This window comes from Symphalangus syndactylus, chromosome 4 (genome assembly GCF_028878055.3).
Source record: "Symphalangus syndactylus isolate Jambi chromosome 4, NHGRI_mSymSyn1-v2.1_pri, whole genome shotgun sequence".
NCBI classification, from domain to species: Eukaryota; Metazoa; Chordata; class Mammalia; order Primates; family Hylobatidae; genus Symphalangus; species Symphalangus syndactylus.
Window position 1 is genome coordinate 118,939,854 of NC_072426.2, and position 14,885 is coordinate 118,954,738.

General features: G+C 39.6%; 1 protein-coding gene across 4 annotated transcripts in view; it reads left to right on the forward strand.

Annotated features, from left to right (window-relative positions):
* Window positions 1-14,885, forward strand: part of MMAA (metabolism of cobalamin associated A) — a 37,748-nt gene that overhangs the window by 7,810 nt on the left and 15,053 nt on the right. Inside the window, exons 1-2 of one of the 4 annotated variants that reach the window (XM_063638217.1) lie at window positions 539-652; window positions 11,668-12,172. In XM_063638217.1, the coding sequence (XP_063494287.1) occupies window positions 11,734-12,172 (439 nt within the window). In that variant the 5' untranslated portion in view covers window positions 539-652; window positions 11,668-11,733. Of the gene's footprint in view, window positions 1-538; window positions 653-10,123; window positions 10,265-11,667; window positions 12,173-14,055; window positions 14,565-14,885 lie in introns of those variants that run through there. The other 3 variants (XM_055276036.2, XM_055276037.2, XM_055276038.2) reach the window with 3 other exon arrangements.

Genomic DNA, 14,885 nt, shown 5'->3' on the forward strand with positions numbered 1-14,885 from the left:
AGTTTAAAAAAATCTACCATGCTCAAAAATGGTTACCATCTCATATATATCATGTTATTTCAGACTACTTTTGAACTTCAAATTTAACATAATTATGATAAAATATCTGTGCATGGAAGAAATGGTAAAATGTGATTATTGCTTATTTCACCTTGCACATAATTCTTTTTACTAAATTTTTTTAGTATATATGCTGGCTTTATGTCTAATTTAGAAACTGACATATAAATGCATTGAGTGTAACACTGATAGTCACAATAACTGGTAAAATTAAGGATTCATCAAATTTGACTGTGATGTTAGGAAGAAATCTAAATGCAAATGGAAGCAAGTTACAGGTTATAAAGATAATAATTAAATCATGAGTAGTTATTAGGCATTTCTTGTTAAATTTTAAAAATTCTGAATTTTATCTTTTAAAAAAGATTTTTTTTGGTTACTTTTTCTTATAATAGAACTGTATTAGTTTCCTATGGCTTCAGTAACAGATTATCACAAACTTAGTGTCTTAACACAAATTTATTATCTTACAGGTCTATTGGTCAGAAGTCTGACACGGGTCTCACTGGGGTAAAATCAAGGTGTCAGTAGATCTTTGTTCCATCCTGGAGGATCTAGAAGAGAATCAGTTTCCTTGCCTTTACCATCTTCTGTAGGTTGTCCTCATTCCTTGGTTCATGGCCCTTTTACTTCATCTTGAAAGACCTGAAGAGTGGATTGAATCCTCACATGATGTCACTCTGCTATTCATTTCTACCTCCCACTTTCATATTAAAGGACATTGGTGATTACATTGGGTCCACCTGGATAATCTAAGATAATCTTTTTACCTTGTCAGCTGATTAGCAACTTTAGTTCCATGTGCAACTTTAATTCCCTATTTGCCATATAACATAACATATTCATAGGTTCCAGGGATTCGGACGTGGACGTGTTTGGGAGGCCATTATTCTGCCTATCATAGTAACATATGCTGTTTTTAAAAAAACAGAAATATATGGTCAGCCAAAAAACAACATAAAAGCACCATAATACCACTCCTCTGTAGATGAAATTATATACACATCGATATATGTAGTTATTCTGTGTGTGTGTGTGTATGGGGAGGGTGTCAATGTGTGTTTAACATTTTTGAAAAAGGTGTCACACTTCCTCTTAATCTTGAATCCTTTTTTTAGTAATCTGGTCTCGTAGATTTAAATGACATATAAACATCGAAGGAATGTTGAATTTTATCAGATGCTTTTTCAGCATCAATTGAAATGCTTATATGGTTTTTGCCTTCCATTCTGTTGATATGATGTATCGCATTGATTGATTTGTATATTTTCTTTTTTTTTTTTTGAGACAGAGTCTCACTGTTGCCCAGGCTGGAGTGCAGTGGCACGATCTCACCTCACTGCAAGCTCTGCCTCCCGGGTTCACGCCATTCTCCTGTGTCAGCCTCCCGAGTAGCTGGGACTACAGGCGCCCGCCACCATGCCTGGCTAATTTTTTGTATTTTTAGTAGAGACGGGGTTTCACCTTCTTAGCCGGGATGGGATTTGTATATGTTGAACCACCCTTGAACCCCAGGGATAAATCCCACTTGGTCATGATTAATGATCTTTTTCATGTATGGTTGAATTCAGTTTGCTAGTATTTTATTGAGGACTTTAGCCTCAATAGTCATCAAAATTCATCCTATAAGGCCAGTATTATTCTGATACCAAAACCAATGACATACCAAAAAAAAAAAGAATACTAGAGGCTAGTATTCAATAGTATTCAAAAGCATAGTATTCTTTTTTATTTAGTATTCAAAAGAATACTAGCCTTGTATTAGTTCGTTTTCATGTTGCTTATAAAGACATACCTGCGACTGAGCAATTTAAAAAAGAAAGAGGTTTAATTGGACTTACAGTTCCACACGGCTGGGGAGGCCTCAGAGTCATGGCAGAAGGCAAGAAGGAGCAAGTCACATCTTACATGGATGGCAGCAGGCAGAAAGAGAACTTGTGCAGGGAGACTCCTGTTTTTAAAACCATCAGATCTTGTGAGACTCATTCACTATCAGGAGAATGGCACAGGAAAGACCCACCCCCATAATTCAGTCATTTCTCACTGGGTGCTTCCCATAATATGTGGGAATTATGGGAGCTACAAGGTGAGATTTGGGTGGGGACACAGAACCACACCATATCAAGCCTCTAGGTACTTTTTTTTGGAATGTCTTTGGTTTGGGTATCAGAGTAATACTGGCCTCATAGAATGAATTTGGAAATATTCCCTTTTCCTCTGTTTTTCAGAATAGTTTCAGTAAGATTGGTATTCTTTAAATGATAGAATTCAGCAGTGAAGCCATCAGATCCCAGGCTTTTCTCTATCAGACTTTTTATTACAGCTTCAATTTCATTACTTGTTATTGGTATGTTCAGGTTTTAGATTTCTTCATTGTTCAATGTTGGTAGGTTATATATGTCTAGTAATTTATCCATTTCTTCTAGATGTTTTCAGTTTATTGGCATATACTTGCTCATAATAAGCACTAAGGAGACTTTGGATTTCTGCAGTGTCAGTTGTAATGTCTCCTTTTTCATCTCTGCTTGTATTTATTTGGATCATCTCTCTGCTTTCCTTAGTTTAGCTTGCTCGTGATTTTCTAGTTCTTTAAGATGCATTGTTTAAGCCGGGTGCTGTGGCTAACACCTGTAATCCCAGCACTTTGGGAGGCTGAGGCGGGTGGATCACCTGAGGTCAGGAGTTCAACACCAGACTGGCCAACATGGTGAAACCCCATCTCTACTAAAAACACAAAATTAGCCAGGCGTGGCGGCACGTGCCTGGAATCCCAGCTACTTGGGAGGCTGAGGCAGGAGAATCGCTTGAACCTGGGAGGTGGAAGTTGTGATGAGCCAAGATTGCACCATTGCACTCCAGCCTGGGCAACAAGAGCAAAACTCCTCAAAAAAAAAAAAAAAAAGATGCATTGTTTATTTGAAGTTTTTCTTCTTTTTTAATGTAGGCATGTATAGCTATAAACTTCCCTCTTAGTACTGCTTTTGCTGTATCCCACAGGTTTTGGTATGATGTGTTTCCATTATTATTTGTTTCAAGACATTTTTCAATGTCCTTAATTTCTTCATTGACCCACTGTTCATTCAGGATCATATTGTTTAATTTCCATATATTTGTATTGTTTACACAATACCTCTTCTTATTGATTTCTAGTTTTATTCCAATGTGGTTAGAGAAGATGTCTGATATTATTTCAGTTTTTTGAATGTTTCAAGACTTGTTCTGTGAGCTAACATTTGGTCTATTCTTGAGAATGATCCGTGTACCAAAGAGAAGAATGTGTTTTCCGCAGCCATTGGATGGAATGTTCTGTAAATACCTATTAGGTCCATTTGGTCTGTAGTGCAGATTAAGTCCGATGTTTTGTTATTAATTTTTTGTCTGGAAGATATGTCCAATACTGAAAGTGTGGTGTTGAAGTCTCCAGCTATTATTGTATTGGGGTCTATCTCTGTCTTTATCTCTGATAATATTTGCTTTGTATATCTGGGTGCTCCAAGGTTGGGTGCATGTAGATTTAAAATTGTTATATCCTCTTGCTGTATTGACCCCTTTATCACTATCTAGTGACCTTCCTTGTCTCTTCTTACAGTTTTTGTCTTGAAATCTATTTGTCTGATACAATTGTAACTACCCCTGTTCTTTTTTGGTTTCCATTGGCATGGAATAACTTTTTCCATCCCTTTATTTTCAGTCTGTGTTTGTCTTTATAAGTGAAGTGGGCTTCCTATAGGCAACAGATCATTGGGTCTTTTATTTTTTTATCCATTCCACCACTCTATGTTTTTTGACTGGAGAGTTTAGTCCATTTACATTGAATGTTATTATTAATAAGTAAACACTTATTCTTGCCATTTTGTTATTTGTTTTCTGGTCTTCCCTTCTTTCTTTCCTGTCTTCATTTTAGTGAAGGTGATTTTCTCTGCTGATATGATTTAGTTTCTTGCTTTTTATTTTTTGTGTATCTGTTGTATGTTTTTTGGTTTGAGATTACTGTAAGACTTGCTATTTTATCTTACTATCTTATCACCCATTATTTTAAGCTGATAACAACACTGTTTACATAAACAAGTGAATAGAAAACTAATAAAGACTCTGCCTTACCTTAATCCCTGGCTTTTTAATTTTTTGTTGTTTCTGTTCATATATTACTGTCTTGAAAAGTTATTGTAGTTATTATTTTTGATTGGATCATTGTTTAGTCTTTATACTTAACAGTACTTTATACACCACAGGTACAATATTCTTTGTTTTTTTTTTTTTTTTTTTTTTTTTTGAGACGGAGTCTTGCTCTGTCCCCCAGGGTGGAGTGCAGTGGCGCGATCTCGGCTCACTGCAAGCTCCACCTCCCGGGTTCACGCCATTCTCCTGCCTCAGCCTCCCGAGTAGCTGGGACTACAGGCGCCCACCAACACGCCCGGCTAATTTTTTGTATTTTTAGTAGAGACGGGGTTTCACCGTGTTAGCCTGGATGGTCTCGATCTCCTGACCTCGTGATCCGCCTGCCTTGGCCTCCCAAAGTGCTGGGATTACAGGCTTGAGCCACCGTGCCCGGCCCCAATATTCTTTGTTTACTTTCTATTACCAGTGAGTTTGTACCTTCAGATGATTTCTTACTGCTCACTAATGTCCTTTTCTTTGTCACTGAAGTGTTCTCTTTAGCATTTCTTGTAGGAAATGTTTAGTGTTGATGAAATTTCTCTGCTTTTGTTTGTCTGGGAAAGTATTTCTCCTTCATGTTTGGAGGATATTTTCACTGGCTATACTATTCTAGTGTACATTTGTTTTTTTCCCTTCAGCACTTTAAGTAGGTTATGCCATTCTCTCCTAGCCTATAAAGTTTCCACTGAAAAGCCTGCTTCCAGTCATATTGGAGCTCCGTTATATGTTGTTTGTTTCTTTTTCTCATGCTGCTTTTAGGATTCATTCTTTATCCTTGACCTTTGGGAGTTTGATTATTAAGTGCCTTGAGGTAGTCTTTGGATTAAATATGCTTGGTGATCTGTAACCTTCTTGTACTTGACTATTGATATCTTTCCCTAGGTTTGGGAAGTTCTCTGTTATCCCTTTGAATAAACTTTTTACCCATCTCTTTCTCTACTTCCTCTCTTCCTCTTTAAGGCCAATAGCTCTTAGATTTGCCCTTTTGAGGCTGTTTTCTAGATCTTGGAGGCATGCTTCATTGTTTTTTATTCTTTTCTCTTTTGTCTTCCCTCACTGTGTATTTTCAAATAGCCTGTCTTCAGCTCACTAATTCTTTTTTCTTTTTTTTTTTTTTGAGGCAGGGGTCTTGCTCTGTCACCCAGGCTGGAGTGTAGTGGTGTGATCAGGACTTGCTGCAGCCCCTACCTCCCAAGCTCAAGCAATCCTGTCACCTCAGCCTCCTGAGTAACTGGGACTACAGCCACCACACCCAGCTGATTTTTGTATCTTTTGTAGAGATGGGGTTTTGCCATGTTGCCCAGCTGGTCTCGAACTGGGTTCAAGGGATCTGTATGCCTTGGCCTCCCAAAGTGCTGAGATTACGGGTATGAGCCACCATGCCTGGTCCAAGCTCACTAATTCTTTCTTCTGCTTGATCAATTCTGTCTTAAGAGACTCTGATGCATTCTTTAGTATGCCAGTTGCATTTAATCTCCTTGTTAAATTTATTTGATAGAATTCTGAATCCTTTCTTGTGATATCTTGAATTTTTTTTTTTTTTTTTTGAGATGGAGTTTGTTCTGTCACCCAGGCTGGAGTGCAGTGGTACGATCTCGGCTCACTGCAACCTCTGCCTCCCAGGTTCAAGTGATTCTCTTGTATCAGCCTCCCAAGTAGCTGGGATTACAGCACCCACCACCACACCTGGCTAATTTTTGTATTTTTAGTAGAGACGGGGTTTCAGCATGTTGGCCAGGCTGGTCTCGAACTCCTGACCTCAAGTGATCTGCCCAGCTCGGCCTCCCAAAGTGCTGGGATTACATGTGTGAGCTACCACACTCAGTCGTGTCTTGAATTTCTTTGAGTTTCCTCAAAACAGCTATTTTGAATTCTCTGTCTGAAAGATCACATATCTCTGTTTCTCCAGGATTGGTCCCTGGTGCCTTATTTAGTTTATTTGGTGAGGTCATGTTTTCCTGGGTGGACTTGATACTTATAGATGTTTGTCTGTATCTGGACATTAAGGAGTTAGGTATTTATTGGAGTCTTTGTAGTCTGGGCTTGTTTGTACCTGTCCTTCTTGGGAATGCTTTCCAAATATTTGAAAGGGCTTGGGTGTTCTGATCTAAGCCATATCTGCATTTTGGGGCACCCCAAGCCCAGTAACACTATGGTCCTTACAGATTCCTAGAGGTACTACCTTGGTGATCTTGGATAAGACCCTGAAGAATTCTCTGGATTACCAGGCAGAGACTCTTGTTCTCTTCCCATACTTTCTCCCAAACAGAGTCTCTGTCTGTTTTGAGCCACCTGGAGCTGGGGATAGGGTTATACAAGCAACCCTGTGGTCACCACCACAGTAACTGTACTGGGTCAGACCTGAGTCCAACACAGCTCTGGGTTTCACCAAAGGCCCACTGTAGCTACTACCTGACTATCACTTATGTTCACACAGATTCCTAGGGCTGTATGGTCAGCAAGTGGCAAAGCCAGACAGGCTTATGTCCTTCCTTTGAGGGTGGTTAGTTCCCCCAGGCTCCAGGTAAGTCCAGAGATGCCATCCAGGAGTAAAAGCTGAGTCAAAAACTCTAGAAATCTACGTGATGCTGTGTTCTACTGTGGCTAAGCTGGTGTTCAGACCCCAAGATGTCATCCTTCCCATTCTTTCCTCCCTTTTCCAAAGACAGAGGAGCCTCACCCCATGACTGCCACTGCCACAGGCCCATGAAGAGTGCTACCAGACTACTGCCGATGCTCCCTTAAGGTCCAAGGGCTCTTTGGTCAGCTTGTGGTGATGCTGGCTGATCAGGGACTTACCCTTCAGGACAGTGGGCTCCCCTCTGGCCCAGGGCAGGTCCAGAAATGCCATCCAAGAGCCAAGTCCTGGAATTGGAGACCCCAAGAGCCCATTTGTTTCTCTACCCCACTGTGGCCAAGCTGGTACCTAACATGCCAGAAAAATTCCTTTTTACTTTTCCCTTTGCTTTTCTCAAGCAGGAGTCTTGCCCTGTACCTACTGCAGCTGGGAATGTGCTGAGTCTTACCTGAAGCCAGCAAGTTTCAGAGTCTCACCCAAGGCCCTGTATGTAGTACTTTGGTATTGCTGCTGGGCCCAAGGGCTCTTCAGTCAGCAGATGATGAATCCTGCCAGGACTGGCTCCATTTATTCAACGCAGCAAGTTCCCTTCTGGCCCAGGGTGTGTCTAAAAATGTCGTTCAGGAGCTAGGGCCTGGAAGGGGGGACCTCATGACTCTAACTGGTGCCCCATCCTGCTGTGACTGAGGATATCCAAGATGCAAGATAAAGTCCTCACCACTCCTCCCTTTCCTTTCCTCAAGCAGAAGGAAGGTGTCTCTTTTGTAGCCATGAGCCATGCAGCCTGGGATTAGGGAAGGAGTGATGCCAACACTCCTTTTGCTGCTCCAGCTGGTGTCTCACTGGGTTGTGTTCCCCCTCCCCGAAACCCCCTAGTCCACTGGCTCTGGGCTCAGTTCAACACTAGGACTTGCCTAGGAGTTGCAGTCCTTGTGGCCTGGACTGCCATTAAAGTTTAATTGAGACACTAGAGCACTTTAACCCACAGTGGCTAGGCTTCTATGAGCTCCGGAAACTGAAGTTTCAAGCTCTGGGAACAGCCATTCCTCTCTGGCTGGTTTAATGGTTAATAGTTCCTTCTGTGTGTGGTGCCAGCTGATTTTGCTTTCTGCTATAACAGGGCGGCACTGAGTTAGCGCCTCAAAATTGCTATGTTCTCCCTCTCCCCAGCGCACAGAAATGCTCTCTGCATCATGCCACTGCTACCAGGGAATGGGAGAGGGGTGGTGTTGGGGATTCAAAACGGTTTTTCCTACCTCTTCAGTGCCTCTTTGAGTGATATGAAGCTAAAACCAGGTAGAAAATGATTGGTGAAGCCTTGTATTCTGCTATCCTCCTCCGACCCTGACCACCTCTGTCACTCTTTTTTTGAACACAGCTTGTTTGGTAATAGGAGGTAGTCATGGTAAGACTTGTTAATTAAGGAGCATATTTTAAATAGTTCTAATTTGCTGTTAGACTACATATGACAACATCTTCCCTATGGGACCACAGGACTAGATTTGGTAATGAGAATATTTTCTATCCTGCAGATTTCCTCTCTCTGTTCTTTGGCTCCTCCTCATGCCACTAGCGTCACTGCAACTGAAAAGACTTCTTACTCACTTTAGAAGCTGGGCAGTTACTAATATCTACTTCCCTTTTAGCCAAAGGACTTCTTTGTTATTTTAATATAATTTATTAAGTAATGCCTGCCATAGAGAGTCAAACAACGTGGGTTTGAATCTTGGGCCCGCCACTGGCTATGACTGTGATCACTCAGCTCTCTCAGTGTTCTTTCCCCCTTCTGTTAAATGAAAATAATAACTGTTGTACTGCCTTCATGGAATTAACTGGAGAATAAAATGAAATAAAATATCTGAAAGTGGCTTGTAGACTCTAATGTGCCAGGCATTTGGGGAATGAAATAAGTTCAGATCAGCAGCAGCTCTTTTTTCTTTTTATTTAAGCAATTGCAGTGTGCCAGGCTCCATGTCAAACTCTGAGGATTCTAATAAGATAGGATAGCTCAAGAAGGTCTTAAAGCAGCCTTTTCTTTGCCATTCCTTAATAACTTGCCTCAGTCTAGGTCCTCATCTTCTCCTTTGGTTCCTTGCTAGGCTTCCTGAACTGGGCTCTGTTTAAAAGTCTCATCACTCTTGCCTTCATGTCACTGCTTCTAGAGTTATCTTTTCAAAAGCAAAGTTGATTATGTCACCTCCATAAAGGTCTCTGTCATTTGTCCTCTGCCCACAAGACAAAATTTAAATTCTTGACCTCAGTTTACCTCTGGTCCAGCCTCATCTCCTATCAGTAGTTCCATATACCCTAGGCTTCTGCCTTACTGAATTTCTTAATTTTCTCTGACATGACAGGGAAGAGACCAAGTCCCAACTCTGATTTTGCACATTTAAGTCCTCAGACTGGAAAGCCTGCCTCAACCTTCTTCAACATTTTTGTTATTTCAGAGTCGGTCTTGACTTCAACTCCTCTATGACTTGAATTCCCTAAGGAGAGTGAGCTCCTGTAATCTTGTCTGTTCCCATGGCACTTTGTTCTTTCTTTGATGTGATGTATTTTATTCTGTGAGCTCTTGAAGTGCTAGGATTAGGTTATTTAAGATAAGATAATGAATGAGGCATTGTACCTAAGAAAGTGTAGCAGGTTGAATGATGGCCTTCAAAAAGATATGTCCACATCCTAATCCCTGGAACCTGTGAATGTGGCCCTATTTGGAAAAAGAGTCTTTGCAATGTAATTAAGTAACTAATTCTGTTACAGTAATTATGGTAATTTGTTACAGCAGCCCTAGGGAACTAATATATTAATAGAAGGTTATGGTATAATGGCTGGAACATAATCAAATACTATTGTCATCCCCATCAGTACCATTACTATAGTCACCATTACTCTTATCACCTATCATGGGACCTGAAAAGTAGCACGTTCTTAGAAAATGTGGTTGAATAAAAATACAGTTCTTGCCTGTGGGATTCCAGTCTGTTGGTAATGGTAGTGGTGTTGATGAGAATTGTGCTTAAAGGTGGTATTGAAAGAGAGCTTCCAAAGTAGACTCTGTCTTAAAGTTTTGTTTTAAATGTCTTTTTGTGTGTTTGTGTGAAAGGTGACATTAGATGTTTTAAAATTGTTTTTTAGAAAAACTTTTATACATTTTTAATTGTCCTTTTAGAATAAGGCTAATTTTGTACAAATAGACATTATAATGCCGCCCCCCGCCCCCCCGCCGCCCCATAGAGAAAAAGTTGTTGCTTTTGGAAAACTGATGAGCACTTATAGTTCTACCAGTTTAAAAAATCTTAAACTATTCTTTTTTCCCTAATAGAATGTTAAGAAGCTAAAATTAATTTCATGTTCATCGGCCTTGAAGTACCATTTAGAGGTATACCTTGGAGCAATAATTTATTCCATCATGCCACAAGGTGCTTGAAAATCAACCAAAATTTACAAATACTCATAAACCCAAACTGGGTGAATTATATATAACTGTAAATTTTAGATTGCTACTGGAAGAATTATTACCAATGTTTCATAACTTGGTGTAATTCAAATAAAGCTAAGGTTAATTGAGCTCTTACTCCACGGTAGACACTGTTCTAAGCTTTTTACAAGAATTGTCATTTTGCTCTCACAACCACTCTGCTTTCTTACCTATTCTCTTTACTCAAGAGGAAGCTGAGGCACAGAGTGGTCAAGTAACTTGCCTAAGGTTATTTTGGCTTAAGTGGCAGAGATTCAGTGACCATGGCTCGTAACCTCTGCACTGCCCTGACTCGGCATACCATGTCAACTTTCATTTTTTAATACAATTTGAAGTAGAGAATATCAGTATATCATCAGAAAAAAGATCCTTATGGCCTGGCGCGGTGGCTCACGCCTGTAATCCCAGCACTTTGGGAGGCCGAGGCGGGCGGATCACGAGGTCAGGAGATCGAGACCGTCCTGGCTAACACAGTGAAACCCAGTCTCTACTAAAAATACAAAAAATTAGCTGGACGTGGTAGCAGGCGCCTGTAATCCCAGCTACTCGGGAGGCTGAGGCAGGAGAATGGCATGAACTCGGGAGGCGGAGCTTGTAGTGAGCCGAGATGACGCCACTGCACTCCAGCCTGGGCGACAGAGCGAGACTCCATCTCAAAAAAAAAAAAAAAAAAAAAAAGATCCTTACCTAATTTCGTAGTGGTTCAAACTTTAGTATGAATCTACAGGGATTCTGATTAGTGGGGCTGGGAATGTGCATTTTAAATAAGCACCCAGGTGGCTCTGACTATACTTTGAGATATGCTGATCTGGTTACTACACAACTGCTACAGTTCACTTATGGCTTGTTTGTGTGCTTTAAGTTAGGCTACTCTTTGCATACATCTGTGTTCAAGGATGAGTCTATTGAATACAAACATGTATCTAAACTTACACCTGAAGTGCCCACCCTAGTAATCACATTTCTTTTTGTAGAGAGTGAATACAAGGCCAGCATCAGAGAGATTCATTTTTTTTTAACCTTTTGTATGAGCTTCAGAATCTGGTGTATTGACCTGAGGAAATTGTTAAGATGAATGTAAGAGAAAGCACAACATAAAGTTTTTACCCTAGTGGTATGTTATATATTGTTTTTATTAGAAGAAAATGTTCATGTAAATTACACTTCGCAGTAGAGTAGTAGTTCCATTATTTGGGTTACTCTGAATATTAACTGTGGCCATGGAGGGAGTTTTCTAAGTTTATTTAGTAAGAAAACTTTCACCCATTTGTACTACCAAAAACTCTGATTATGTGTGGTTTAGAATATGGGGGAAACACTAGGCTTTCAAATTTTACTACTTCAATATTTTAGTTATATATTGAACTGGCTGACATGTTTTTCTTTCTTCTAGGGAGATCACAAATCACATTGAGCCAAAACGCATCCAGTGTTTTCTTCAGTTACAAATAAAACGAATATGTCCATGCTGCTACCACATCCTCACCAGCATTTCCTAAAAGGCCTTTTAAGAGCACCTTTCCGACGTTACCACTTCATCTTTCACTCAAGTACTCATCTCGGATCAGGAATCCCATGTGCTCAGCCGTTTAATTCTCTTGGATTCCATTGTACAAAGTGGGTGCTGCTGTCAGATGGTTTAAAGAGAAAATTATGTGTACAAACAACCTTAAAGGACCACACAGAAGGACTTTCTGATAAAGAGCAAAGATTTGTGGATAAACTTTATACTGGTTTAATCCAAGGGCAAAGGGCCTGTTTAGCAGAGGCCATAACTCTTGTAGAATCAACTCACAGCAGGAAAAAGGAGTTAGCCCAGGTGCTTCTTCAGAAAGTATTACTTTACCACAGAGAACAAGAACAATCAAATAAAGGAAAACCACTAGCATTTCGAGTAGGTCAGTCTTTTTTGTGTGTTTTCTCAGTAAATATTTTTACAAATTCTCTGTATTCTGGTTTAAGAAAAAAAAAAAGTCTAAATAGTTTGCAATCGAATGGGGACTTTTTTCTCAATATTTGGATGAATTTTAAATGAGTTTTCATGGCAAATATTAGTTTTGTTAAGTTGAAAAAATTGCCATGACATTTGAACCAAGGCTATGTATTTTAAGAACATAATATAAGATTTTTACTTTGGCAAGAATCTTGCTCTGGATCCCAGGATAGAAATAGTCATAGGAAGAACTACTAGCGAGTTTACTCCTTTTTCTTTTAGTAGTCCTTCTGCTTAAATAGTTTAAAGTGAATTCCCTGTTTTGTTGTCGTATCAACTATAATTATCACGTTTCAAAATTCTGCCTCTTAGGTATTTCATTAGTCTTTGTATAGGCAAGTCTCACTTCCTTCAGGTACTTTTTATTGAGTTTCTGGGAGTGACTGTAAATGCAGCCATCTCAATACCAAAATTTTATTTTTATTTTTTATTTATTTTATTTTTTGAGACAGTCTTGCTCTGTCTCCCAGGCTGGAGTGCAGTGGCGTGATCTCAGCTCACTGCAACCTCTGCCTCCTGGGTTCATGCAGTTCTCCTGCCTCAGCCTCCCGAGTAGCTAGGATTACAGGCATGCACTACCATGCCCAGCTAATTTTTGTATTTTTAGTAGAGATGGGGTTTCACCATGTCGGCCAGGCTGGTCTTGAACTCCTGACCTCAAGTGATCCACCCGTCTTGGTCTCCCAAAGTGCTGGGATTACAGGCATGAACCACTATGCCCAGCTATTTTATTTTTAGTCTCACTCTGTCACTCAGGCTGGAATGCAGTGGTGATCATAGCTCCAACATCATGCTTGGCTCCAATATCATGCCTCCAACATCATCCTTGGCTAATTTTTTTTTAGTAGAGATGGGGTCTCATTATGTTGCCCAGGCTGGTCTTGAACTCCTGGGCTCAAGCAGTCCTCCCACCTTGGCCTACCAAAGTGCTGGGACTACAGGCACGGGCTACCATGCCCAGCCTATCAAAATGTACTTTAAGAAAGAGATCATATTTATTTGTTGTCTGTATATTAGATGTTCATTTGATTTCTTGAACAATTTGACTTGGTTCTGAAATTGTTTTTGAAATTGTACATTGTAAAACAATTTAGATATGTTTGACCAGCAGGAATTAAACAAGCCAGTTTAGGTGGAATGAGAATGTCCCACGGTGGTGAACTAGGTGATTTGAACCAACCCTCCTGCTAAAAACAACTTGTCTTGGTGGTTAAAGTGCAAAAATTTTGTGGAGAATGAGTAAATACTTTTAAAATTTCATGTTACATTACACCTTTGTCTCACAGTTTATTGGCAATGCAGACACAAAAGCCTCCTGGTTTTTAGGGTAATGGGCATGGATGCTTTAAGATAATTTCAAAATAGCTCGCCAACCAATATTTATACTGGTCCCCATTTTTCAGACTTCTTAATCTTCTGCCCTTACTGAGGGATTCTCATTTTGAGAGTACTACATTGGATGTTAATAATCTTTATGTATGGTAAACAAAGATAATAGCAAACTCCCACAGAGAAATTCTAGTTATGACAAAGTGCCTACTTACTAAGATTTTAGAGAATCTTTGAAAAAATGTCTCAGAAATGTATGGAATTAACTAGCAGTTCACAGATAACTTTGTAGTGCTATTCCGGTTCTTCCATCTTGATCTTATGAGGCCAGATAAACCTGTCTTTATTGCAGTTATTTTTTTCACCACCATAAGTAAAAGCAACAAATGTTTATTCGGCACCTAAAAGGGTGTTTAAGATAGTATTGGATCTGCCCCAAGAATTGTGGTAAGGAGTCAGGCATCCCATACACTATACATACTTTGAGTGTAGTTAAATGCCTATGTTTTATATATTTCATTTAACATACACTTATATATCTCTTATGCCATGCACTGTTCTAAACATATTACAGACATTAACTCATCTAATTCTTAAAACAACCTGAAGAGAGAGGTACTATTACTATATCTATTTTATTGCAGTGGACACTGAGGCATAGAAAGAGGTTAAGTAATTTACCCAAGATCACACAGCTCGTGGGAGGCAGAGCTAGAATGAGAACTGGCTGCGTGGCTTCAGGGTTTGTGCTCTTACCGGCCGTGCACTGCCAACTCTCCAAGTGGGGGAGCTTTCTGCTTTTCTTAACATAAATTATTTTTTTCAGAATTCAGTTTATATTCTTTGAGTTATGAGTGAGATGAAGAAAAAAGATGATCCCTTATAAATAGAAAACTGCTTTCTCAATCACTGGGAATTTCTAGAATAATGAGTTGTTTTTCCAGTGGGAAGAAGTATACAGAACTGAGGTAGGTAAAATAATTTGATCATGATGAGAAGTGGGCAGATGTAGAAACTGAGCACATTAACAATGGAGACAGTGAAGTCTGTCCAGAAAGATCTACTTTATAGTACAAAGGCAAAGCATGTTTTGCAGTTTTTAAAAGTGAATTTTGTGAACATGTGGAACCCAGAGTGTTTCCTTCCTATAGCCCCGTTACTCGGGAATTAAAGAAACAGATTTTTATTTGCCATTTTAGGACATGTTGAAATATATTAATTGTGGTTTTAATACATTAGGGGAAATAGAAGGTAGTCTAATATTTTACTCAGTAAAACTGATCGTAGTT